Source organism: Ambystoma mexicanum, chromosome 1p, assembly GCF_040938575.1.
Source record: "Ambystoma mexicanum isolate Mex_15411 chromosome 1p, UKY_AmexF1_1, whole genome shotgun sequence".
Taxonomy (NCBI): Eukaryota; Metazoa; Chordata; class Amphibia; order Caudata; family Ambystomatidae; genus Ambystoma; species Ambystoma mexicanum.
In genome coordinates, this window is record NC_090921.1 from 295,923,170 (window position 1) to 295,950,856 (window position 27,687).

Sequence of the window (27,687 nt, forward strand, 5' to 3'; positions counted from 1 at the left end):
TATATGTGGAGCAAATACCACATGTTCATTTTTAGTTTGGGATATTGGGTGGCTTTTGCGACACCTATAAGCTGAAACAATTGCATTAGAGTACAGCTAGGGAGGAATGGCATATGAGGAAGGACACCCAGCCTGTATGTGTTTGGTTATGTGCCCACCCGTTGACTGCCCATGTGCATGATAATCCACACCTAGTTCCTGCCCCACTCCACCCCACCTAAAACACTGCCTAATGGGAGCACTTTGAGATTGTTTTGATCAAGCCTTACCATCAAACTTTGCACTGAAAGGACCTGCCAGTATTTTTTTTCGAAGAAGTCGCCTGAGATTTAATGACTCAATTGGAGTTATAAATGCGCTTTTGATGTAATAAAACTGTCTCAGCAGGTCTGCCTTCAGTCACTTGTTTTATAAGCACTCTGGTTGTCCTTCACTGAAGTCCTGTTAAAAACAAACATTGTTGTGTATAAGTATTAGGCATTTGCCAAACACTGCTATTAGAAGCCCAGGTACTCGCACCATTTTCACATGCTACCAACAATGGCCAGTTGATACCACTATGGCTGTGCCTGACAAGTGCCGTTTCCATACCTACACAAAAGCCCAAACTGTTGGCATTGCCAATGCTTGTTTGGAATAGTGTACAGTGTGAACTGAATGCCTTCAAGCACCTTCTAATTTAGCATATAAGGTGCAGAGAGATGAAATAATTCAAGCAGGATCACACTCTCTAGTAAAGTGGTGAAGTTGGGATTTGATTCCTGTCTGCAATTTAGGCACTTCACCACATACCTTTTTTAAGTCAAATTTTCGATAAATGTTAATGTTTGGCTTTCAATAATGCTGTTTTATAGAGTCAACTTTAAAATATAACAAATTGCACAAGAAAACCAATCTGACAAATGTACATATCTTTGCGAAAAATAACATGATATAGTTTTACTTCCGTATCTTGAATGGAAGATTACAAGGTACCAGAATGCAAAGTTAAGCGAGGCCTAAAAAATGTCCTGTTGGTTTTGCAAATAGACATACAACATAACATCAACAAATACTGTGTGATGAGGTCATCTACTTGTAGGCCTGTACTTTGTGATGTGAAGAAAATGTGTAGCTCTACAAAAATGCAAACTTGTTTGGGATGTTAGGTTTGTGTCAGGTGTACCCTATGAAAGCAAGAGCGACAATTGAAAAACATTTTTGAGACTGCAGGGATGCCCGCCCACCAAGGGTGAGCTGTCATGAGAGAAGGCGCCAATTTTGGTAACTAACTAGAGCTTTGTGTGGGCTTTCAGGAGCACATTTTCTCATGAATTTGTTTTGCACATACATGAACAATTTTAGACTCTTTTCTGAGACTATGGTTGCTCCAGTGATCATCTACTAATACAGAGCGACTTGTTTTAAGGCTCAGCAGATTGCAAAAAGAATGGCTATTGTTTGCGAGGCCCAGGTTTTGAATTTGCTGGTAGAGCGGAATCAGCTCAACTGCCCGTCAGAGGCTGCCTCATGCCATCTCTGTTGGTTGGGGCCAGCTATGGGCAGTGTGAGAAACTGAAAGGTGTCTCACCCGCTAATCCTCTGGGACCTGTCATCCAGGTGGCCAGGACACGGCCATCACTTTTGGATCCAGTCCTTGGGGGTGGACCAGTGCGGGAGTATCCCACAAGTGAAGATTGTATTGTGTTCAATGATGCCAGCGACCCTCCCGGGTGAATGACTGAGTTGGCGAGGTGAGGCCAAGACCTTTACTGGTGAATTGAAAATGGCAAAACAAGAAGCACACACACATCTGGTGAGTTGGCAAGTGACCGGTGTGTGTTAAAGCAAATCACAAGTGAAGTCTGCACGCGTGTGGATGATCCGCGATGAAATGCAGACCTGTGAATGAACTTTGAAGTAAAAAGCAGTTGTGAGATCAGCGATAATAAGCAACTGAGTGGTCTGGCGAAAGGAAGTAGCCCATTCGAAAGTCTCAGTCAAAGGAACATTGTTTGAAGTTATTAAGTAAACAGACTGCGAAAGCAAATTAAGTGAAACTAATTGTGAACTTTGGGTCAAAGTGGTCCTGCAGTGGTCTGGTAAAAGAGCCACGCACATTCAAATGTCTTCGACATCCGAAAGGGGTCCAAACCTGATTGAGGGAGACCCGAAGTATAGTAAGCTTGGTGAAGGGAGCCCCCTTGCAAATGTGTTGAACTGTGACACGAGTGTTCCGAGCTGACAGAGGGGGATATGCGTCACCTTTTGTGAACTTTATGTTGGAGTATGACATGGCATTTACAACGCGCCTGTACACAAGTGTTTCTAGACGAGAGTACATTTTGAAAGTCAAGTGGAAGGCCAGGCGGACCTCAATCCAGGGTTTGGAACTTCATAGAGTGTTAGAACCCGAGCTAGAGTGTGCCATCCTGCCTACGAGGAAAGCTTTACTCCATGAGGTTTAACGTGAGGAGGAGAGCTGGTTCAACTAGGTTTCTTTTTTTTTAAACTAATCTTTATTTTACATACATTTCTCCTTTTTACACTTTTTTCGTACAATAGATAGGGCTGGCATTAGGTTTTTGTTAGCTTAGGCCATTTTGATTTGACGGACTGCACTAGGACTGTTTTGTTTTATCGTTTGATGGTCAAGACTACTCCCATTTTAGTTGTAGGGCAACATAGTAGTTTCTCCAACCCATCCATTTTTAAAAAAAGTTTGACAAATTGTATTCATTGTGTCAGTGTCATACTTGTGATACCATGCCTTCCCTACAGCAGATTGAATGTATGGAAACAGGGATGTTTGGTCTGGAAAAGATCTGGGGCTACACTGTCTGGACTGTTGGGACTTGGGGCTAGCTAGGCTTTCGGTTTTTGCCCCTGAGCTTCTATCCGGGGCTACAACCAAAAGACCCGGGGGATATAGCCCTCTCAGCCCCCCCTTATTAACACCTCTGTATGGAAAAACAAATCATCAATCTCACCCACCCTGATTTACTGCGTCCTTGTTTCACTATAATCTAAATTACTATAATCGGAACAAGGACCAATTCAGCACGCATGGCCTGCAGGCGCATCCTGAGGAAACCATGGAAACCCATAAAGTATCGGTCAGTTTTGCCCCAGCCGTCTGTTCACCCCACTCAGCCGTGAACAGATGGCTGGATCTCTTTAAATGATAAACTGAGTTCCCGTTCACTTCAAAGATTGTATCTCCTTTCCCTGATACCGATAAGTCCTAAAAACCCTGGGCTGGCTTGTTGGCTGACCATCTGCTTAATGTCGCAGCTACTCATTACCTTTCCTCCGGCCTCCAAACTGTGCAAAGCCCTGGCTGCAGTGTCTGGCCTGACTATGAAAAACACAGCTTACATATTTGTACATTTCCCCATGTACCCCCAAACTGTTGTCCACATATATCCCTTGACCCCCCATTTATGTATGTCGGTGCATGCATGTTTTACAAGTACTGCGTCCTCTTCACAGTGGTTCCTTCATGAGACATCTCCTTTCTTGCTTGTGTGTTTATGAAGCTCCTTGTTTCCTAACTTCTAGGTTCTTCGTGGCACACCATACCCAGATTGTATTGATATTTCACTGGTGATTTTGACATTTATCTTGCTGTGCACGTGACGTGCAAATCGTAAATGTATCAACTTAAACAGAAAGTAACACTTAAATTAACACATTGCCAATTCTCATTAACTACATATACAATTGCAACATTAGGCCAACTTCGCTGCTCCCCTAGTCACCAATAACATGAACCCCTCTCTCATTGGGAGCTTTCCTGACTACCCCAACATTACATATGCGAACTAGGCCCTCCTTTATCCTAAATCGAGAGCTGCCCTACAGTAAGGGGTTTGTGTTGTGGTTTCGGTTAAGGGAGTGCAGGACGCGCAGGAATGTATGGTGTTAGTGATGTGTGGAGGTATGGGGAGATAAGGATGCCAGTTAGACGTTGAGTGGGTGGAGAGGCAGGCCAGGAGTTTAAGGCACACTTTATTTTATTGACTGCGCTCATATAAGGCTCTGCTCAAATCCAATGCAGTGCCAATCCAGACCTCCTTAAATGGCTCTGACTCCACTCACCCACCCCCACCGCTACACTTTTGTTAATTTAATACTGCAAGTTCTTGGTAAGTAAGCAACTTTCGTAAGCTTGCTGTTGGTCATTGTAAGTCTCTGCAATAAACAGGAAGGCGCACCCCCGCCCCCAAGATAATAAACGTGATCACGCCACCCGCCATTGTATTTCTTTACGCTGCTTTAACGGCCCACCAATCCAATGTTGAGAGAGGATTTGCTTCCATCCGGGGCGTGCAGGTGAGTGGGTGAGCCCTCCAGCCTCCTTAAGTCTTGAAACCACTGCCTGTTACCCCTTTAGAGCCCCCAGCCCCCCCATACCTCCCAGCGCAGGCCGCGTCTTTCCCCGCGTCTTTCCTGCCTCACCTTGTGCCCGCCCTCGCTCCTGGCCCACCAGCCCTGATAGGCTGCCTTGTTTTCCGTGTGTTGCTCCCACCTCGACCTGCACGCCACTTCCATCCGGGCCGTGCAGGTGAGTGGGTGAGCCCCCCAGCCTCCTTGGGCCTTGAATCCACTGCCTGTTACCCCTTTAGAGCCCCCAGCCCCTCCATACCCCCAAGCGCAGGCCGCGTCTTTCCCCGCGTCTTTCCTGCCTCCCCTTGCGCCCGCCCTCGCTCCCTCCCACCAGCCCTGATAGGCTGCCTTGATCCCAACCAGCTGTCCGATTGTTATTTTCCCGCCCCCCACCGTGATTGGCCACTTGACAGACAAATCTGAAATCCCCAGGGCAGCCCTCTGCCCGGCAGCCCCCTGCGGCTAAGGGCCCGAAGGCCAAGGGCGGCTCCTACATTGGCGGCTCCAAGATGTGTCTGCAGGTGTCCACAGGGGACACCAAGGAAGCCAACAGACACCAACAAAAACCGTGAGTGTGGCATGGGTGGGGAATAGAGCAATCACTCTACTCCAGAAAACCCCTGCCACTCTATCTTACCTACCAATAACAGAGTGCCATAATACTAGCATGTCCACTCTTAGATAGAATTGTGAATGTTAGCATGTCCACACTTAGATAGAATTGTGAATGTTAGCATGTCCACTCTTAGAATTATGAATATTGGCCTGCTTCGGATCTAGATGGACATGTGAATGTTAGCATGTCCACACTTAGATAAAATTGTGAATGTTAGCATGTCCACACTTAGATAGAATTGTGAATGTTGCCATGTCCACACTTAGATAGAATTGTGAATGTTAGCATGTCCACTCTTAGATTGAATTGTGAATGTTAGCATGTCCACTCTTAGATAGAATTATGAATATTGGCCTGCATCGGATCTAGATGGAATTGTGAATGTCAGCAGGTCCACTCTTAGATGGAATTGTGAATGTTAGCATGTCCACTCTTAGATAGAATTTGAATGTTAGCATGTCCACTCTTAGATGGAATTGTGAATGTTAGCATGTCCACTCTTAGATAGAATTGTGAATGTTAGCATGTCCACTCTTAGATTGAATTGTGAATGTTAGCATGTCCACTCTTAGATAGAATTGTGAATGTCAGCATGTCCGCTCTTAGATGGAATTGTGAATGTTAGCATGTCCACTCTTAGATGGAATTGTGAATGTTAGCATGTCCACTCTTAGATGGAATTGTGAATGTTAGCAGGTCCACTCTTAGATGGAATTGTGAATGTTAGCAGGTCCACTCTTAGATAGAATTATGAATATTGGCCTGCGTCGGATCTAGATGGAATTGTGAATGTCAGCAGGTCCACTCTTAGATGGAATTGTGAATGTTAGCATGTCCACACTTAGATGGAATTATGAATGTTAGCATGTCCACTCCTAGATGGAATTGTGAATGTTAGCATGTCCACACTTAGATGGAATTGTGAATGTTAGCATGTCCACTCTTAGATGGAATTGTGAATATTGCCCTGCGGCGCATCTAGATGGAATTGTGAAGGTTAGCATGTCCACTCTTAGATGGAATTGTGAATATTGGCCTGCGTCGCATCTAGATGGAACTGTGTGTTAGCACGTGAAAGTTGCATTTAGAAAGTGTGTCCTATAGCCTCTCCATGAATTTAGAAATGTGCCCAATAGCCTTGCTGGTAAATCGAATTTGGAAGTGTGCCCAAGACCCTGTGTGAAAGTTGCATTTAGAAGTATGCCCAATAAACCCTCTGGAAAGTTCATTTAGAAGTGTGCCCAATAACCTCGCTGTGAATTTAGTAGTGTTCCCAATAGCCACTCTGGTAAATTGCATTTAGAAGTCTTCCCAATAGCCTCTCTGGAAAATTGATTTTAATAGTGCGCCCAGTAGCATCTCTGTGGAAAATTTAATTTAAGTGTGCCCAATATCCTCTATGAAAGCTGCTTTTAGAAGTGTGCCCAATAGCCACGCTGTGAAAGTTGCATTTAGAAGTGTTCGCAATAGCATCAGTGAAAGTTGATTACAGAAGTGTATCCAATAGACACTCTGGAAAGCTGCATTTAGAAGTGTGCCCAAGCCTCTCTAGAAAATTGAATTTAGAAGTGTGCCCAATAGCCTCTCTGTAAAATTGAATTTAGAAGTATGCCCAGTAGACGCTCTGTGAAAATTGCATTTAGAAGTGTACCCAATAGCCCTCTGCCCAATAGCCTCTCTGGTAAATTGAATTTAGAAGTGTGCCCAATAAACCGCTCTGTGGAAAATTGTATTTAGAAGTTTGCCCAGTACCCTCTCTGGGAAAGTTGCATTTAGAAGTGTGCTCATTGAAAGAGCATATAACCCATCATATCACACCACCACGCTTACTCTCTCCTTACATCACCACTCAACTAGAACACAGAGATACTATGACACCATTCGGTATAACTGTTCTCATACTATCATCCGCCGCTTACTCCACATCATTCTATGTAAACACTGCTGGTATCACACCCCCAGCCAGGCGTTTTTTCTCAGGCCTAACACAGCCACATCCGCTCAGGATAAATCCTGCCAGAACAAACACATTCTCCTGATCTCTAAACCACCACATATACCGCTAAGAAGCAGCTATTACACGAGTACCGCACGAGCTGCACACATACCCGGTGCTCACACGCACCTTTTTGACTCTGTTCTCTCTCTCTCTACTGATCTGAACTTCGGTTCCCAAGGGCGTTCAACCTACCAGCGCCTTCAGACCATACCAATGGTATATAAGGCGCTATATAAGTGCAAAATAACATAACATAACCTAACAAGTCCCTTATTGCTAAAAAGGAGGGCATACACAATACAGTAAATACCAAGGATTATACACTTGACACGTGTGTGGAATGGTCATGTCTTCCCTTTCTCAGAATTAAGTCAATATTAAACCAATCTTAAAATTGTGACACATGGCAGTTGTCTAAACGTTTTGCAATTGTGATACATTTCCAGAAATATTCTGTTCTTGGGTTTTGCCTTCCATAGCGTGGCTTTTGCTGTTTTCATTGCATCTTCATGATTAGGGACCTATAAGAGATGAGTTGGGAATTTGGTGGGGTGCAGTGGTTAATAAGAGTACATGTCTAGTTTTGTTAGATTTGGTGTCCAGTGAAACCTGTCCTAGGTATACCGTGGGGGTGGGTATGCTAGTATGAGGTGTGATTTTGTGCGGTGACCCTTGATGCATGTTTTTGCATAATCTATAAGGTTCAAAATTCAAATACGATGAGCAGGTGCTAAAACCAGCCCCTGAGTTTCAAGCATCACCTGTCAGAAGCTACTGCTGGAGAACCAGGAGCGAAGAAACAGCACATTGCAAATCTAACTTCCACGTTAGATTTGCACACTTTAACTTTTTACCCATTATGTATGATCCTTCCGGGTTAGAATTTGAGATTTGATGAGCAGGCATTAAAACCAGCTGCTGGATGTCGGCAGCACCTTGTAGGCAGGAGCTACCGCAGGGGAACCGGGAGCTACCAGAGATGCACCTTTAACTTTGTCCATTTGTGTGAACCATTGTGTTTAAATGTGTAATAGGTGTGTTCTAATTGTTCTTTATTAACAGTCTGAAATACTCAATGTCACATTTACATGTTTGGAAGGCACCGGTTGGCCCTACAAGCAAGATGTTGCTCCTGGTAGCCGTAGGTTTCAACCTAACCAGGCTCAACTGTGCTAGAAGCAGGAGCTAAATATCTTGCAGCTCCCCTCAGTTTTTCGAACACTGTTACTTTATATTTAGGTGTGTCCCAATTTTTTATGTATATTCTCAAACCCTCAAAGTTAATGTCACATATGCATGTTTGTAACACACTGGTTGGCCTGGGAAGCCAGAAATAGCTCCTGGTAACTGTTGATTTTAAGCCAACCAGTCTCTCCTAGGGTAAAAGCCGGAGCCAAGTAGCTCCCAGCAATTTCCGTACCCTGGTCTCTGTGTTGCAGTGATGACGCAATGAGGCTTTATTTTACCCATTACTTTATATTTCCACATTGGAATGGAATGCAGTCATACATTCATAGTTTATATCCACACATTCATTAGGGAAACACCCCCTTCAAGGGCACTGTGAAAGATAAGGAGGATGATACAGCTGCAGTAAAGGCATGGTTGTACTGTGAAGCTCATTTAAAGTAAAACAAGGCCCATCTCTCCCAATAACTAAGGGGTGTTCCTTGTCTATCTTACTAAGGTGCTCGTCAGTAAGGTTGAATGTCCAAAAACAAATAAGTCCTGTGTCCCAATCTGAGCTTTACCTGATCCTACCACTACTATAACCAAGGTCAGGAGAATAATACCCTTCTTCTGGAGCTCGTGTTTGGTCACAAGAAGGGTCATTTGATCGGTATGTGACCCAGTGGTTCACTTTATCAACTTAAAATGTAACTAGAATAAAGCATACCTGTGGAAGCATACAGATGTGTCCAAGGAATATGCTTTTCCTACTCCATTCAGTAGACGATATGCAAATAGTCTCTTGTCACCACTGTATCAAGTTTTGCAGTTCTTTTAAGGGAGTGGCACTTCCTGGTCCTTATTCTTACTTGTCAGCTTAAGTCTATTTAGGTTGCTTTTCTCCCTATTGTAGGGTTCCTGAATCTCTGCTACACTCTTATCTTCTCTTTTATAGTAGTTCAAGTTCGAATTTACTTTCTCTCTCGCTCCCTTGCTACCTTACCTGTCTGCTGCGCTGATTGGTTTGCTTGGTCTCACTGGGTACCAGGCTATTCCATGACCAGTCTTCCTTTGCACTGCCTCTTGGCCTACCACACACTTAGTGGATGTAACTGCAACCCCTACAGCCCCCTGCCTCATTGAACTTACCCAGAGACCCGCTGCCCTGTGCCCTGGCTGCACTTAACCATAGCCATGATTCCCTGATCGCACTTCCCCCTTTCCTCTCACTTGCACTTCACCCTCCCCTTCCACTTGCACTTCTATTGTCGCACTTGCACGATCCATATGACACCAGACCTAGTAGGATTGTTTGCATTGTAATTCATATGTCTCTCCTCCCTTGTCTTGTGGCGCCTAGCAACACGTGTGTACCAGCACGTTCTAAATGCCATATCATATCAATTACAATTCCCCATTCCCACGGTGCAGTTTCATATGAGTTTGCTTCCTGGCTTCACAGGTTTGTTCTTCCCGAATGCCTCACTTGTAATCTTTCTTAACTTTGAGATATGGGTGGGCCTTCCCTTTTTTCCAAAGTGATGAGTCTCCAACTTTTTTTTTTCCCACCCTTTAGTTTTGTCTCTTCTGATCTCTCAGTTAGGTTTCACTGGATTATTTCCAATAACTTTCTGATTAGTACTGGGACGAGTTTTGCTTCACTTATAAGTCCAGCTTGGTTTGTTGGTATTCACATTGTCTGTTTTACCTTCGGAGTTCCAGGGCAACATCGGCGGTACCTGCAGGTCCTTGGATTCTCTTTCCTTATTGTCGCTGCTCAATGGCTTGCTCACCACGGACTCTTCTTCCTGGATGTGACGTTCTCTTCTTTGGTTCGTCACAGGGATCGTGGCTCGGACTTGAAGCTGCTTACCCCCCTGGATGGTCAGGGCACTGTTGTACGCACAGACTACACACCACTTTGAGTCCGTGGTCATGCCACTACTGCTCTTTCTCCTAAGTCTTGCTTGGCTTTCTTCTGCTCTCACATGCCGGTTTCTCAGCGTTTCAGGTTCCGCGCTGCAGCGGCTTGGTTGCACGTCGGCTCTGCATTCTCCCAGAGCCCTGCCTTCTTTCACTTCATTATGCACAGGGAGCTTTCCCTGCAACTCACAGTTCTTTGCTTTATCTCGCCTTCCTCTCTCACTGATTAGACTTGCATCCCTTTTCAGCCTCCTCATTGCAGTCCATTAGAGACTTGAATTTAAAGGGATATCTTCTATTTCTTGTAGTTCAGAATATAACTACATGTTATCTTCATGAGTTTGGTAAGTTTGCTATATTGAATAAGTACATATAAGCCATCACTGTAAGGCCATCAGGGAGTATCTCTTGGCAACGGGAGTCCTTGTCCCCAAAGGGGCGGGGGGAGAGTCTTTCTCGTGAGTTCCCACTTGCCTCGACCCCTAGGGAGGGTGTTATGGAGCGGGCTTGCATCCCTTTCCTCACAGGGAGGGGTACCTCTCCCTTTTGGGGGAAGGGACAAATTCCCTCAATTCATTACAGCACACATGAACATCCTTTGTGGACCCATCTCTTCTGTATCCGAATAATTCGTGATGAAGCAAGTGTTTTTGTGACGTTAAGTGTCTTCAGAAAAAACAATGGATTGCTTTTGCATTGTGAAGAAATTTATTTTTCTGCTGAAACGTGGAATATTGGAGTCCGACCTCCCTCTGCAAAATAAGTGTCTCCGTACGGAAGGTAATCGCCATGAAGAAAGTCCAGAATAGTTGTCTGGAAATTTGCTTTGTTTCCCTTGGATTGTGTATGTTACCCACTCCATCGAGACAAATTCCCACAGTTTCTGTATCCAGTCCAGTGTTTGTGGAGGGTCTGTGGACTTTCAATTCCTAGCTATTACCAATAGGGCTGCTATCCTGACAGCAGTATAGGCCTGCAGATGATATTTCGGCCACTTTTTGTTGTCTAGCCCCGCAATCCTGCAATGCCCAACAAGGTTTTGACTAGAGATCTCTCTCCGGAAAGTTCAAATATCCTTTGCATATGACCCTCCTCTTCCTCCCAGTACATTTGTATTTTCAGGCAGGATCGTCAAATATGTAGCCAGTCCCCCGTATCTCCACACCCCCTCCAGAATGTCTCCAACACGGAGCACGATATCTTGTGTAGCCGTGTGGGTGTATAGTGCCACTGAAACAGTTTTGAACCAAAATTCTCAGACTTGGAGAGAACGTCGCCCGCGGGATATCGGACCAGAGAGAGGTCCAATGTTCTTCCTCGAGGGGTGCCCCCATTGTGTGTTCACATCTGAGCTGGTAGTGGGGTGTGGAGGGTGGGGACTTGTATGTGAGAAATTTGTACAGGCTAGATAGCAAATGTTTATCGTATGGGTTAGAGGTTGGGTATTGTTCGAAAAAAAGGTGTCAATTGTCGTGTGGCAGCTTGTCTCATCAGGGGTGGGGGGGGGGCGGTCAGTTATTTAAACCAAAACCAGGACACTTTTGCAAAGTCCAATCGACAGACCTTTAAGTCTGACATATACAATTTAGCCCTTAAATATATATGGCACCAAAATGACAGTGTTTGAAGAATGAAAATTGAACCAGAGTGAACTTCCTTTCTGCAAGATTTAAGATATGTTTCCTTCATGATAACTGTAATGGTACTAAAACTATTACTGGGGATTTTTTACTAGCTTACATCTTTTGAATTGGATTTGGTGCCCCATCCTGCATTTTACTTCTTTTAAGTTTGATGGGGACACTTTTGGGGCAATGAGTGTACCATGTGTCACTACTATGATTTTCCTCTTGCACCCATTTTTCAATGTCTTATCTTTCCATTTCTTCCACCATCATACATTATCCTCTGTCCCATCACTTTTCATTCTGGTCTATAACCTATTTTTGTATTTCTTGAACTAGCTAACCCATTGGCAGTAATGTGTTCTTATGTTTATACTGTCTGCACGCTGTGCCAGGATTTGCATGCAGCAGAATCTTGCCCTGTACTCAGCGTTTCAGTTTCCCTGATAAGGGTGATGCTTTGTAGCCTGATCTTGAAACGTTGATGTTTTGCTGTTTATGCAAAAACATGGGTACAGGAGACACGTGAAAAACTTTGACTGTCTGCTTGCCCCAAATTGAGACACGTGGTCACTTTAACAGAATGTAGTCTGTGACGAGGAATAGCCTGAACTTGTTTGTGTTTTAGTAATAAAAGATCTGTCTCTTAAATGTAGGTATGCCAATCTGATCCCCCATTATCAAAGATCCATGCATCAGCCTTGTAGTTAGGCAACTTGTCAGTACAAAGTGACATATGCATTCCTTCCAGCAGACTGGTGAAGCCCAAATTTTAACTGCCAGGATCTTCCTTTAACCATGGACAGTCCTGATAGAAATTAAATCATGTAATTGTCAGAACCCTGAACCTGGTAGCAGGTAAAAAGCTAAATATAAGCCATCTCTGGTTATAGCATGGTGGTTTCTGGGAATTTACAATTCTCCAGCATGGGGTCTGGCATCGATTCACATGCTCATGAATATTCCCCGTCGTCAGGCTGGGAATCCTTGGTAAAGACAAAATCAGTATCAGTTTCGTTTCTGATCTGTCTTTCGTAGTAATAACCAATCACTGATCTCTGCGTCATACTGACCACAGCCAATGACTTCCCTCTACCTAAGCCCCGCTTCTGGCAGCCATCTTCAGATTTTTACCGCACGTTCAAGTGTTGGGATCCTGTGCTATTGCTCTCGAGCGTTAGTGCTATTTTTTCACGTTTTTTCTCAAAAAACTTCTATTTTTCGGTCAAAAGAGCCTCAAGCTCCACCGTTTCTTCATCAAATCAACGGGGACCCGTGTCGGATTCGTCTACGCCCCTCAAGGGTGAAGATTTCGTCGAGCCACGCTTTTGGAGGACTCCAGAAGTTTCTCAGGTCCATCTCGGGCATGGCCCAGGAGAAGGGAAGCTCGACACCTGGAAAGCTGTTCAGGGTCTGCCCTGGATGCCAGCTTCAGAATGTCTTTAAGGAGGACGAACACTCCCTTTGTCTTTACTGCCTACATGAGGACAAGACGCACGTGGAGAAGGACTGTGCGTTTTGCAGCAATATGTCGGAGCAGACCATGAAGGACCGCCATCAACGTCTCACCAACTGGCTGGAAGGGAAGAGCCCGTCAGGCGAGAAGAAGAAGAAGTCCGAGCGGTCTTCTAAGACCTTTGAGGACGCCCTGGCGACGGGGGTCCAACACAAGGCCAAGCACCGCGAGTCCGCTGGCACCGGGAGCGACGAACGGTCGGGCTCTACGGGCGCCAGGCAGGGCGCATCCTCCCCGGCGCCATCAACCACGAGCCAACGCTCTGGTTCGGGTAAGAGGAAGGCCGAGCACCCGACGAAGCTCCTGGAGAGGCCCCGGTCGAGCTCGAAGGCCCCATCGGAGGGGGAGCGAGGCAGTGACCCTCCCCCCAAGCAGAAGGCGGTGAGCGCACCTAAGGTGGTGAAAGCCTTAATCCATCCGGCCAAGGCCTCTATCGAGACAGTCGCGGCGGCCCTGGCTCAGCCTGTGGAGGCTACACCAGTGGTAGCGACCTCGGGGCTCAGAGTCTCCCTGCCACCGCGGAGGGAGTCCTCTTTTATGCCCATCGACAGGACCCCTGTAAAACCTCCGACAGAGAAGAAAAAGGGGGGGCAGGAGGTCGTCGTGGATTCGGCCTCAACCTCTGAGGAAGAGCTGATCGAAGTCTTAAGCCACGGCATTGGCGTGGAAGAAGACCTGCCCGTCGGGAGGGACCCCGACGTAGGAGACGACGATAACGTCGAGGGTGCCGACGGGGCCCCTGACTGCCCGTCGGACTCCCCTCAACCAGTGCCGCAAGACAACTCGGCGGCCATTTTGTTGGCTATACAGTCCTTATGCTCGGAGATAAGGACGAGACTGCCGTTACCACCAGTGGAGGAACCGCTCACGACGGGGGACCCGGAGCCAGGCCCTTCTGGGAGCCCTCCCCCTAAGAGAAGGAGGATTCATCCTCCATCTCCTTTTCAGCCATCGCGCCCTGTTCAGCCCTCCTCCCCGTCCACGACTCGTGGGGATGATACGGGGACTGACACGGCCGCGACGGGTACGGACGACGAGGTTTACGAGGATCTGCCGTCGTTACCTCCCTCCCGGGCTTCACCGCCCGACGAGATTGGATCGTTTCACTCCATGATCGCCAGGGCATCCGAGCTTTTCCAGCTCTGCCCGGAAGAGAAGAAGAAGGAAGGTTTCCTTTATCAACGGCGCAAGGCCAAGAGGAAGACGGTCCTCTCTGTACCTCTACTGGACGATATTTGGAATAAGGGCCTCGCCCTCCTCAAGAACCCATCCACGACGTTGGCTAGAAGGGATCGGTACGAGAAGAAGTACCGGGTCCCGGACGCGGCCCCCTTGTGCCTTCGGGCACAGCCGACCCCGGACTCGGTTGTCTCCGCGGCGGCCAGGAAGAAAGCGGGGGGGGTGCGGCCTCTACGTCGACCTCCCCGCCAGACGGCAAGGGAAAGAAATTAGATACGATGGGACGCAGAGTCATCTCGTCTGCAGCAACGACGATTAAGGCGGCCAACGCCTTTGCTATAGTAGCCCGCTACGACAGGCAGTTGTGGTACAAACTGGCCCCCCTGCTGGACTTCCTACCGGACGACAAGAGGGCGGAAGCCCTAGAGATCTTGCAGGAAAGAGAGGTGGCGTCGGACCACGCCATTACGATTGCGACAGACATCGCTGACACTGGATTTCGCCAGTTGGGCAACGGCGTGTGCCTTAGGCGGCGTGGATGGCTCAAGGCTACTGACTTCTGTCAGGACGTGCAGACCAGAGTCTTGGACATGCCGTTCGACAGAAACAACCTGTTTGGGGAAAACAGTGGACGATTCCCTTCAAGCCATCAAGGCAGACACGGAGACGGCCCGGGCTCTTGGGGTTCTCCAGCAACGGCGGCCGCCCTTTCGGAGCGGCGGAGGCAAACAGGGTGCCTCCAAAGGTTCCGGCGGCGGATTTTCCACCTACTGTCAAGCGGCCCGTTCGTCGTCGCAGGAAGCTTACAGGGGACGAGGCAAGTCGGGCAGACCCCGCCGTCGTCGCCAAGGAGGACAAGGGGGCAAAGCCTCGTCGAAGCAGGACTGAACCGGCCGTGGGGTCGGGCCCCCACCGAAGCACCCCGGTGGGAGGCCGGCTGGCGAGCTTCGTCAGCGTGTGGGAGTCCATCTCCACCGACCGTTGGGTGCTGGACGCCCTAGCTCAGGGTCACGCGCTCGAGTTTCTAAAGAGGTGCCCGCGCGTCCCCCCTGTGGCCAGGAAAGAACATCACGTCCCTCAACTTCTCTTGGAGGTAAAGGCGATGCTCAAGAAGGGCGCCATCGAGCTCGTCCCAAAGAGGCTTCAGGGCTCCGGAGTTTACTCAAGATACTTCCTCGTGAAGAAGAAGACGGGAGGATGGCATCCCATCCTGGACCTACGACGACTGAACAAATTCATCAAGGCACAGAAGTTCCAGATGGTCACCCTCCAACACGTCCTGGGTCAGCTGGAGGAGGGCGATTTCCTGTCGTCGTTGGATTTGGAGGATGCCTACATATTCCCATCCTAAAGGGACACCGAAAGTTTCTCAGGTTCGCGGTCCAAGGGCGTCACTACCAGTTCAGAGCCCTTCCCTTCGGACTGAGGTCGGCTCCCAAGGTGTTCACCAAGTGCCTCGCACCGGTGGCGGCGCAGCTGCGCCGAGAGGGGATCCACGTCTACCCCTACCTGGACGACTGGCTCATCCGAGCGAAGACGAAGGAGCTCGCCATGGAGCACACGGCAAGGACCGTCCAACTTCTCACGGACCTGGGATTCTCCATAAACTACGCCAAGTCCCACCTGGTGCCCGCGCAAGACGCACTGTTTCTGGGAGCGAAGCTCGACACAGTGTTGCTTCTGGCCTCTCCGTCGGAGGAAAGGACGAGGGCCGTCTTGGGCAAGGTGCAGCGGATGCTGGTTGCGGACGCGGCCAGAGTGAGGTCCATCAAGTCCCTCCTCGGAATGATGTCTTCTTGCATTTACCTTATCCGCCTGTGCAGGCTCCGGATGCGCCTGTTGCAGGAGTTCTGGACGCACGCTGGATCCAGACGACGGGCAGCTTCGAGGAGAGGATCACACTCGACGAGAGTTTCCGACGAGCGATCCGGTGGTGGTGCACCCTCGCGCATCTGACGGCGGGCATGGACTTTCAGACCCACGGCCACTAGGAGACAGTGACCACGAATGCCTCCCTGGAAGGGTGGAGAGCGCACACCGAAAACCTTTGGCTCCCGACGGAGAAGTCCCTCCATATCAACGTCCTGGAGCTCCGTGCAGTGTTTTGGGCCCTCAGGTCCTTTCTTCCGTCCTTCAAGGGCAAGGTGGTGAGGATCTTCACCGACAACACCACCACCACCATGTTCTACATCAGGAAACAGGGCGGAACCAGGTCCCCAGCCCTGTCCAGGGAGGCGCAGGATCTGTGGCATTGGGCCATCGCCCAAGGGATGTTTCTGGTGGCGTTTCATCTGGCAGGGATAAAAAACACCATCGCCGACTCACTCAGCAGGGAGCTGCGCTCGTGCCACGAGTGGGAACTACGACAGGATCTAGTGGACCGCCTCTTCCGACAGTGGGGCACACCCCAGATCGATCTGTTTGCGACGGCGACGAACTCCAAGTGCCGGAGGTTCGCCAGCAGGTTTCCCCAGCCGAGGAGCATGGGCGATGCTTTCTCGTTCCCCTGGGAGGGCCTGTTTCTATACGCGTTCCCTCCATTGCCATTGCTGATCCGGCTCATCAACCAGCGAAAGAGGTCCCGGTGCAGGATGATCCTCGTCGCACCTGCGACGCTGAGGCAGATATGGTTCACGGACCTTCTGGACTTGTCAGCGTCCCCGTCAATCAAGCTGCCAGTGGACGCGGATCTTCTCTCCAGGGAAGGAGGCGCCATCCTCCATCACAACCCGAAGTCGCTGAGCTTGCAGGCCTGGCTCCTGCAGCGTTAGAATTTGGAGGATATGACATACCGGCCGACTGCAGAGAGGTTCTTGCAAAGGCCAGGGCGTCCTCAACTCTTAAATGCTACGAACACAAATGGAAGAGGTTCTCTGTCTGGTGCCACGCACAGAAGATTAACCCTCTACGGATTACGGCTCCCCAAGTACTGCCGTACCTACTGACGCTGGCCAAAGCTGGACTGGCGCACGCGTCCATCAAGATTCTTCTTGCTGCGATCTCCCGATACACCAGAACCACGGGGCGGATGTCTTTGTGGTCTCATCGTCTGGTGAAAGAGTTCATGAAGGGACTTTTCAGATCGTTCCCGCTGGTGAACGCTCCAGCCCCGGCGTGGGAGCTCAACGTGGTGCTGACCAAGCTCATGGGACCTCCGTTCGAGCCTCTTCACTCGGCTCCATTGAAGTTCTTGTCATGGAAAACAGCGTTTCTTGTGGCCATCACCTCTGCACGACGGGTGGGAGAGATCCAGGCCCTTTCCTGCAAGGCCCCGTACTTGACTTTTCACGACACGAGGGTAGTGCTCAGGACGCACCCCTCCTTCATGCCCAAGGTGCCGTCGGACTTCCACCCCAACGAACCCTTGGTGTTGGCTGTTTTCTTCCCGTCTCCTTAGTCGCCGGCTGAAAGGACTTTGCACTCGCTGGATGTGGCTAGAGCGCTGAAGTTCTACGTGGACCGCACGACGTGTTTTCGGAAGACGTCACAACTCTTTGTGAACTTTGGACCTGTCAATCAGGGGAAGGCTCTCTCGAAGGCTTCCATTTCCAGATGGCTCTCCGGCTGTATCATGTACTGTCATCGGTTGGCAAACCGACCGCTGCCTGGCCGTCCGAGAGCCCATTCCACCAGAGTGATCGCAGCTACCACGGCGTTCCTATCTGGTGTGCCCTTGCTGGACATCTGCAGGGCTGCTACGTGGAGGTCGACGCACACCTTCACGAAATTCTACTGCGTCGATCGGGATTCCAGGGAGGAGTCCAGGGTCGGCCAAGCAGTGCTGCGCAACCTGTTCGCCTAAGGTGAGCCTGGAGAGGCGGTAAGAATTGCTTAATGTTGAGTTTGATGTAATGCTTAATGTTGAGCCTTTGCCACCTCCCGTGGTTGTGCATGTGTGTACTGCTATGTATTCTTTATTCATGAGCATGTGAATCCATGCCAGACCCCATGCTGGAGAAGGAACAAGTTACTTACCTGTAACTGTTGTTCTCCAGCATGGGTCTGGCATGGATTCACATGCGAACCCTCCCGCCTACCCCTCTGCGGCTCTTCACTTGGTCATACTGCCACTTCACGTGCTACCAAATCTGAAGATGGCTGCCAGAGGCGGGGCTTAGGTAGAGGGCAGTCATTGGCTGTGGTCAGTATGACGCAGAGATCAGTGATTGGTTACTACTACGAAAGACAGATCAGAAACGAAACTGATACTGATTTTTTCTTTACCGAGGATTCCCAGCCTGACGACTGGGAATATTCATGAGCATGTGAATCCATGCCAGACCCATGCTGGAGAACAACAGTTACAGGTAAGTAACTTGTTCCTTATACTGGCCAAAACCTTTAGTGTCTCTTTATTGTCAACTAGTTTGTGTTGTATTGTGCCTGTCTGAGGTGAGGTAGCTTGTGATGTCATTGAAATGTTTGAGTGAATGATGGAATGTCCTGAGTGAAGGTTCTGTGTACTGGCAGTTACAGCTGGCTGGCCCTGGGTGATGGGAGCCGGTGTTTGTCAAAGCTAATGTCCTTTATGTCGTCTTGTGGATCTGTAACTAAGAACCTGGAAATAAACTTACCTGAAGTTAATCTGACGTGCCTGGAACCTACTTTTTAACAACGGCGACGAGTCGGTCTTTGGTAACCTGCGTGCCACAAGCTGGAGTACAGAGGATCCTGCTGCGGGGGGTGCAGGAAGGACCAGCTACTGGAGAAGGACAACACCGCACCCAAAAACTGTAAATCCCATCACCCAGGGAGACAGAGGGAGAAAGCCCCATTGTTGGTGGGACCAGTGCTCATAAGGTGTGGGCAAGCTGGGTCCCTGGGGGTCGTCAGGGGGAATGAACTGGCGAATGCCCCCCACACCCCCCATTTGGATTGGCGCTGTATGGCCCAGAGGGAGAGCTGACCCCTTTGAACTGATGATGGGAATGTGCCAGGTGGTTAAAGTAAACTGAGCCCAGTAGTTAACTGTCTTATAGTTGACTTAAAGGAATCAGCACCTGTACGTAAACTTTAAGGGCTTTAAAGGCTATAAGTGGTCCATGTGAGATGGGTACCCGTGATTGACCAGTAGCCCATAGCATTTGGGAATGCTGAGTCTGAAACTTGAGACTTTGGAATTGGTCCGGTGATCCGAGTGGGGAACGTATTATCACACGGATGCTGATGGAGATATAGGATTGCATCCTTTATTAGCAAGGTCCGCGCCATGAAATTACTGATGGAGATATATGAACTGCAATTTCATATAGCAGACCTGTGTCAAGTCTTGATTAACAATGGCGTAACTCGGTTCCTAATGTGTGCACTCTACGCTAAGTGTAAGTCACATAAGGGCACCCTGTGTGTGAAGAGGTGTTGCTCCATATGGGCGCAGGAGTAGTCGGTGTGCGCTGTTTTTGAAACAAAGTGAAACTCGGATAAATTTGTCGTTATCGAGGAAGGTGCTGCGGCCGCATGGGTAACGCAAATGAATTGACACTTAGGCCATTCGACAGCGTAGAAGCTCGGTTTTGCTCTCTTACTTGGTTATGATTGATGACGTCTAACAAGGGACACAGGGAGTTGGCGATGGAGGGGAACGCTGAATCCCCAGTGTTCTGCAAGCCAACTGTACGCTGTAAAAGGAGCGGTGTGAGGTGGAATGAGGCTCGAGTAAAGCACCATATGGACGCAACACGTGTCTGCATCATCCAAAAGAAAAAAAAAGGACTGGACATTATGGGAACGAGGAATAGTCTTCCTTCATCTGACATAGTTCCGCCTCGGATGGTGAGGTGCAATGGAGCGGCCGACGGCAAGGACAATAAGGGAAGTTTTGTACTTCTCATTTTCACTGTTTGGTATAGTAAAAGTTTCTAGTGCTGTGCTGTGTTATGGTTTTTGCATGCATTTGAGTTCTATAATGAGCTCTTAACCATATAGTACTTGGGGGGAGGAAATACACATAGTGAATGTATTTTGAGTTAGATGGTTATGCACAACGTTTAGAAAGTTGATTCTACTCAGTGTGGTTTAAATGCTGGTATGTATCGCATTTGTTTCCGTTTGGATGGTATACACACTTAACACGTTTGAGGATTTTCAGGTTCTATGATCATTGGACAATATAGATAAAACTGCTTATTTAAATGCAAAGAAGCATAGTGTCGAGATTGTGTGCAAGTGCTAATCTAACATTTTGAGGAATTTTAGGCGTTAGGTTATATGTTAAATAACAATATGGACTTTTAGTTATGCTGAAGAGACTTAATAAGGTTGATGGAGTCTTAGGCTCTTAAAACCATGTTTTTGTGATGCATGTTACTTGCAGCAAAATATGGGTATGGTATGTCGGGATGAAATGCATTTTCCATTCCATTGTTGTATAATTTAAAACAAGCATACAGTTAGTGTTCATAGTTGGAATACATGCCATATCTGAATATGGTGACGCTGTATATTAGATGAAATGTTTGTGTGTGGGATGGAGAGAGAGTCAGTGTGTGCTTGGTAATGGATGGGGTATGGAGTGTTGACAATTTAGATACTAATGTTGAGCCACTGTATCTCCGTTTGGATATCGGTTAGGTTAATGGAGCTTAACTGATTTGGTAAAAGTTTAGTAGTAGCCATACTTTGTTTTAGACCAAGTTAGCGCCTCGGCTCTTTTAGGAGAAACCGATTTGGTTCGGTTTGTCCAATCCATTTTTGGGATTGGTCTGGTGGTTGTGTTCATTCGAATTGGTAAATTTCGAACAGCAAGGTTGTTGTTCAGAAGGGAGGTAGCGCCTCCGCTAGGGTTCTTTGCCCTGCTCATCTTACGGGACAGTTGGTGGATGGTGGTAAAGTACTAGCTGGGGACGCCTGGTGATGACCCATTGGTATTGGGTGTGGTATGTCCTGTGATGATGAGTAAACTATTTTCTGTGTTACCTGTTGCATTTATTGTGGCTTTTGTTTCATCCATGGGTTCCACAGTTTGACTTGTGTGAGGATGCCATCCTTGCTAAAAAATATCGTTGAGTTGTTAACAGTCATTGATGTTGGAATTGGGAGTGCGTGGCCACTGCTCCCAATGTGTTTGGAAGGTTTGTACAACGTGGTCTGGTGTAACGTGTATGGTGTTGAGCCCATGGGTGTTTGTGATCTCAGTGATGTTGTATGTTTCCACTTGGTGAATCCCTGTTGGAGTGAGGTTGTGGTTGTCTTTTTGGAGGCTTTGAGGTCTCAATTCTCTAGAGTGGCAGTCTAGTGGCCTGCTGGGGTTCCAGGGTGGCAGCCTGGACACCCGCGTTGTTGTAGGTGGGTGCAGGTGGTAGGAGGTGAAGCAGTCTTGTGGTGGTCCAGGAATGTAGGTGAATTAGCCCAGTTTCAGGGTTGGCGAGGTCCTGGGGTGAGAGCCCAGTTGCCCGTTTGTGGCAGGAAAAGGCAGATGGATGACAGTAGTTTTGCGATTGGTTCATCGAATGTAGTTTGTCAGGGTCCGAGGTTTTGATGGTTGGGTTTTGGCCGTGGAAGTGTCCATCTGCTAGTTGAGTGTCATGTGGGCGTATATCTTTATTGGTGGTAGTTGTGGTGTTCTGGTATGTGACTGGTTCTGTGTGTATGGTTTAGTAAAGGAGGGAGGTGTGTTTTATTGTGCCTGTCTGAGGTGAGGTAGTTTAAGATGTCATTGGAATGTTTGAGTGGATGATGGAATGTCCTGAGTGAGTGTTCTTCTGTGTACTGGCAGTTACAGCTGGCTGGCTCTGGGTGATAGGAGCCGATGTTTGTCAAAGCTAATGTCCTTTGTCTTCTTGTGGATCTGTAACTAAGAACCTGGAAATAAACCTACCTGAAGTTAATCTGAAGTGCCTGGAACCTACTTTTTAACAATTTCTAATTACATTCCTGTCATGGCCTCCCGTTTAATCACTGTCTGGGACCCAGTGTCATCCAAAACAGACCTTTTAGAGTCTGTCCCTACAAAATCCTTTCTTCCCTACAAAAGGGTTGTCACCTGACAGGAAGTCAGGAACTGTCCCCCGGGGACAGGGAGAGGTCCAGTGCTTTTAAGCACAGACTCTACCAAGCAAAAGGAAATCACACCATGGTGGTAATTAACAGATCCATTTTTGATATAGGCAGACCGGAAAAGGGGCAGGGTTAGAGTAGGCAGGAGAGAAGCATCCGTCCACAGAAGGGTACCGTCACCTTGGATTCTCCCAGGGCTCCCAGACTTCTTGAAGTCCCATCCCCAACTTGCTGCAGAATAGGCACTTATGGGTATGACATCACCAGGTAGAAGATTCTTAAACAGCAGCCAGGATTGTACCCATTACAGAAGACTACAACGTACCCAATCCACTGCTTTAGATTACCTATTTAAGGCAGTGAGAAATAATCTTCTGACTACTGAAGCAGGATCACAATTGGGGCTTGTTTGGGAGTGCAGTATGCTCCAAAGTCATTTTCAATAGAAGTGAAGTCACATACCTCCAAGAAAGAACAGGCAAAGCGTTTTTCCATCGGCCATATCAGAGGAACATTGTGGCAATCTGATGACTGGACGTATCCTGCTCCAGCTGAGACCACTGATACCCAGGCCTTTGTAGCCAGGTGGTGAGGGCTCATGCAAGTACTCTAAAACCCTTCCGGACTGGCAAGTGCTGACTAAAGGGCTGTCCTTGCTCCTGAAGTCCCTGGGTGGTGTCTCCAATCAACCAGAAGTCTACTCTGAGCCCTGTCTTTCAATTTCGTTCCATTTTCAAGCCAGCTTGACTGCTTCAAAGCGCTTTTGTAACTACTGTAAACACCCAGATCTGCCTTCAACACATGCTCCATTTACGAACCACTGTTTAGCTGCTAACTCAACCAATCACATGTCTGCGTTTAGCAGTTTTGTGAAGGTTGCCACTAAAGAGCCACATTGCTTGACTGAATCTACCCATCCCCTGCCGGATTTCTTCTCCTGATTTGAGCCAATCACTGCTTCAGGTCTGCACCACCTTGATATGATAGGTTATTTATAACTCGCTTAATACCCAGAGGTTTCGAAGCACGGAACTGGGTATCGCACCTGTGGTGCTCCGTGTTGTCTGGCTTCCAAGGTGAGCACGTTACTCCTGAGCTATCCTCCCTATTACAACCTAACTATCTTGACGTCCACAATCTATTTGGGGACAACTGACTCGAAACCTCTTGAGCACAAACTCGTCCAACTTGAAGTGCTCGGAAGCCTAGCTTGATGTTTAGCCCCAAGAGCAAGCATTAAAGGTAGTTCTCTCCTCATGGCCTGCCTTACAGGGCACTAAGACCTTGCTTTCTTTTTAAAAGACAACTTCAGTGAACTTGACATTGCAGCTTCAATTGCCTATGCACCCCTATCTTCAGACAGAGTGCCCCATATCTGTACAAGGTCTGAATATTTGTTTTCTTTTTCAGGATTGGGTTGTTTTGTTTTTGATTAGTGTTTATTTTTTTTGTTGAAAGTGTCATATTTTATAGAATCCTGATTGGATTTTCTTTTATGTTGGTACCACAGTGCTAGGGTTATTATGATTGCAGCTGTGCTAGCTCACATCGCTCCTGGAATAGTTGCCCTTGGCCCATGCCAACTTTAAGAGCTAAAGGAGGTGTAGCATTCATGTTGCTGCTGTACCCCCTTTGATTGAGATGAACCCTGGTTTAGTGGTAGCGTTTCTCATTTGTATCACTCTTTGCTCACTCCCTGTGCCCACGCAGCTTTCACGCTGGATGTGTACCCAAATGTCTAAATCAAAGTTGTTGAAAGCCCTGCTGCAGCGTTGAGACGAGTCCAAATCTGCTGGGGGCTGAGGAGAGACACGGGAGAACTAGGGAATGGCATGCACAGAATGTGTAAAATGTTGCTGTATCTTCTGGGCTTAGGTGTTGAGTGGAAGACTGCCTTTTGATCAATATTTCCAGGTATACTCTGGGAACAAATTGCCTTTTTATGTGCGAAGTGTCACGTTCATGTATTCTTTTTTTAACTGGGTGTTATGTAGAATGCTGGCTATCATCTGACATTGGAATGTCAACTACTTAAAACCGTTTTTCCACTGGATGTTTGTGCTGCAGGTTGATTGTGTGCTTTGATCTGACCGGTGGGTCATTAATTCTGCAAGTCGATCTCCTTCAACGCAGATTGATCTATAGCTGTTAGCGGAACCTGGTGCATGAGTCGAAGGGGGGAGACGGGGTGGATGGGTTCCGTTCTGGGCTTCAACGAGGAGAAAGCGAAACTTTAAATATCGTGCCTTGACACCCTGGGACCAGTCTTCATAAGTCTCACGCCAGCACACTAGGAGAAAATGGATTGTGGTCAGCTCTGGCAATGGCTAGAAAGTAAATACCCCTGCTTCTACTCGCTCGTAGCCATCAATGGGCAGGTACTGTAGCCAAGGCAAGCTGATGGCTCGAAAACCTAGCATAGACATCATGCTATGCTGTATAGCATGACCTAACTAACTATACATAACAACATGCTTTGCTACTGCCTTCACGATGCCTATCATAAAACTAAGCCATGTCTGGATGCACGCCAAAAAGTGAAGTTAAGTTGGGTTTTGCAAATGACGAGCATATATACAAATATTTTAAGCTAAGCAGAAAGGTATTGTGTACTTTTTTCGTATGCATTGAGTAATCATTTTCCAGTTTGATGGGTAGAGGAGCAGAGCGCTCATGACGCTTGCGTTTTCTGAGAACTCGGCAGCTGACGGAATTTACTGGAATCTGCTCTGCTGCTGAGATCTCGCGGCCACTTCTTTCGTGCTCTGCGGTCCTATAGTTCCCGTCCAGTGCTTGCTCTTGCATATTTAGAGCCGGGGCCAAGTTCGTGACTTGCATTCTGGTGCGGTAGGCGCGCTTTGCTGACCGACCTGGTCTTAGCTGTGCATTTTTTTAAATACTTAAAACATAGACACTTTACGTGCTGACACGCCACTCCGTTTCTACTCACCCTGGTTCTGCTGTGGGTCGCTGCTGGGGAATTCAGTAGCACTGGGAAGGCTGCAGTTTAAGGACCGCTCATCCTGGGTGTGCAAATTAGGTAGGGGTGCGCAAATTAGGTAGGGGTGCGCAAATTAGGTAGGGGTGCGCAAACGGATTCATCAGATTTGTTGGTCTACACTTATGGCCCCTCACCCTTGGCAATGCTGTCTAGTCCTGATGTGAATTGTAGTCCAAAATCTGGGGAGCCAAAGGTTGCAGACGCCCGATCTAGATGGAAAGCGTAAGCAAACGGACCTGCTATAGTGCAGTAAAATCCATGCCCCCTGTGCTTTGCGTAAAATATTGGAGCAGAATACCACTCAGTCTGGTGTTGATAATGTTTCAAACATGTTGCAAGTCGAGGTTACATTGGACCTTGGTGGTAATTAAGGGCCACGAAGCATATCCAGTCTGCTGACTTTGTACAGTTTCCTCTGGGTGGCCAGATTTGCCATTGCCTCCAAATACATTCTAATGTTCTCGCTGAGGTACACTTACGGCTTTATAGCTCTAACCAAATTGGTCAAAGCTGTTCCAACTAAATGGTCCCCCTTTTACGATCCTTGGAAGGGTGAATGGCCAGCTCACTTGGAATCTAAATCCGATTGTAGGTTGCGCACATATCTAGCAATCTGTGCTCTCAGTACTTTAACTCCCCAGTCCGTAATTTTGAATAAATGTAATGCTTTCTCCAGCAATGGTACTAGAAGGCTGTTAGGAGCATTCACCAAAGTTTTTGTGAATATCCCGTGGGTGCTTTAGTTTCCCTGCCTCTAGCACCCCTTGCAATACTCTTCACTTGAAAACTCCCCTTGGACTTGTTCACATTCCATTTCAATTTTTACTTATTTGTGGAAGTACTCCTGGTGGTTCTGCCGAAGCAGGGTGTTATGGACAAGTGTCGCCCCTAATGGTTCTGTGAAAGGAAAGGAGGGGGGGAATAGCTAGATGCATTTTAAGTGGTTCAGTGACATGATGGAGTGAAGAGGGTGATACTTTTTTAGGCAGACTGGGGGTGGTGGCTGACCATTGTTCCAACGGCTGTCATATAATGACTTTTTTGGCTGTTCTCCTTTTTGCGAGCCAGTGGCCGATTTGCGTTTGGAAACGCACCCACCTATTGTCCCTGCTTCCAGCAGCTCTCAAGTATACACTCACTCTTATTGCAGCCCTCCCTAGGTGCGACTAGAGCTTTGCCCAACAAGGACTGCAGTTTGCGTCAGAGGCTGGGCCATTGCCTCCATCCAGGCAGACTAGCCACATGAGCTAGGAGTGTCAAAGCCGGTCTCCCTTGGCACTCTGGCGAGATGTTGCCTCCATCAGACCCTCATTTGTCGGTCTTTCCAGTAGCCCCAATACATATACATGGACAGCTGTGAGGCTGTACTTGTCAGATTCCCCAGCTCCTCCCTTAAGCTTAGGGTTCTGCAGGTAAATGTATCGTTTAATGAGAGGAGGGGCAGGTAGTGTCGGCCCTGTGTCGGTGGGTGAGTTTCAGAACCAGACCAAGCTCGGGGAACTGCTTTCCTGGAAGTCCTTCGCCCACCAGACTTGAAACTCAGGTTATGATTCTTATCTTAAGATCATTTCTTTTCATTCAGCTCCCACTGTGTAATATACGCAGCCAACAGTACAACATGTTGCCTTGTTACCTGTCATGCACCACCTCCCCTCTCCTGCTCCCTCAGCGGGCTTTGAAGCTGACATGAAGTGACATTAGAGATATTGAAGCAACCAACAAATCAAAAAATAACATCTCAGGTTTCTGTGACGTCTTCTTTCCTTGCAGGATCGTTTATTCATCCTGCATTCTCACTCAATGTATGGTCTTCCCTTGCAGGATCCCAGCTACCTCGACGAGCTCTCCAGCCATTCTATTTTCTCCTCGCCTGCCGACTCCCTCTCCGACATAGCTGACGCTCAGGAGTTTCTGCACGCTGACAGCTTGAACCAAGTGCCGACATTATGGGATGTCAGCACGCAGCAGAATCCTGCCAAGGTAAGACCAACCGCTCTCTGCATGTGTGACTGCACCTCTTTAGCAGGGGCTGCTGAAGGTGAGGCCCAGGCATCCTTAAAGCCGTTTTAAGGGCACTGGTTGCAGTTAAGGTAGGGCACATTAAGGTGACATTAGCTGTATGTGAACTATGGCTTCCATAGGAACTTGCCGAATGAGTCCTAGACATCCTTAGTTGTTGCTGGTGCATTTTAATGTCAGGAAATCCATCTTTCACTTTGCTTTTCCTAACTCTTGTTCCCGTTGACTTTTTGGTTTTCTATAACTTCTTGCAGCTGCGACCTATGGTGTGCTGTC

General features: G+C 47.9%; 1 protein-coding gene across 6 annotated transcripts in view; it reads left to right on the top strand.

The window, feature by feature from the left end:
- SBNO2 (strawberry notch homolog 2) overlaps positions 1-27,687 on the top strand; it is a 1,228,831-nt gene that overhangs the window by 474,028 nt on the left and 727,116 nt on the right. For all 6 annotated transcript variants that reach the window (XM_069647284.1, XM_069647292.1, XM_069647268.1 and 3 more), the window contains one exon: positions 27,214-27,372. In XM_069647284.1, coding sequence (XP_069503385.1) covers positions 27,214-27,372 — 159 coding nt within the window. The remainder of the gene's footprint in view (positions 1-27,213; positions 27,373-27,687) is intronic.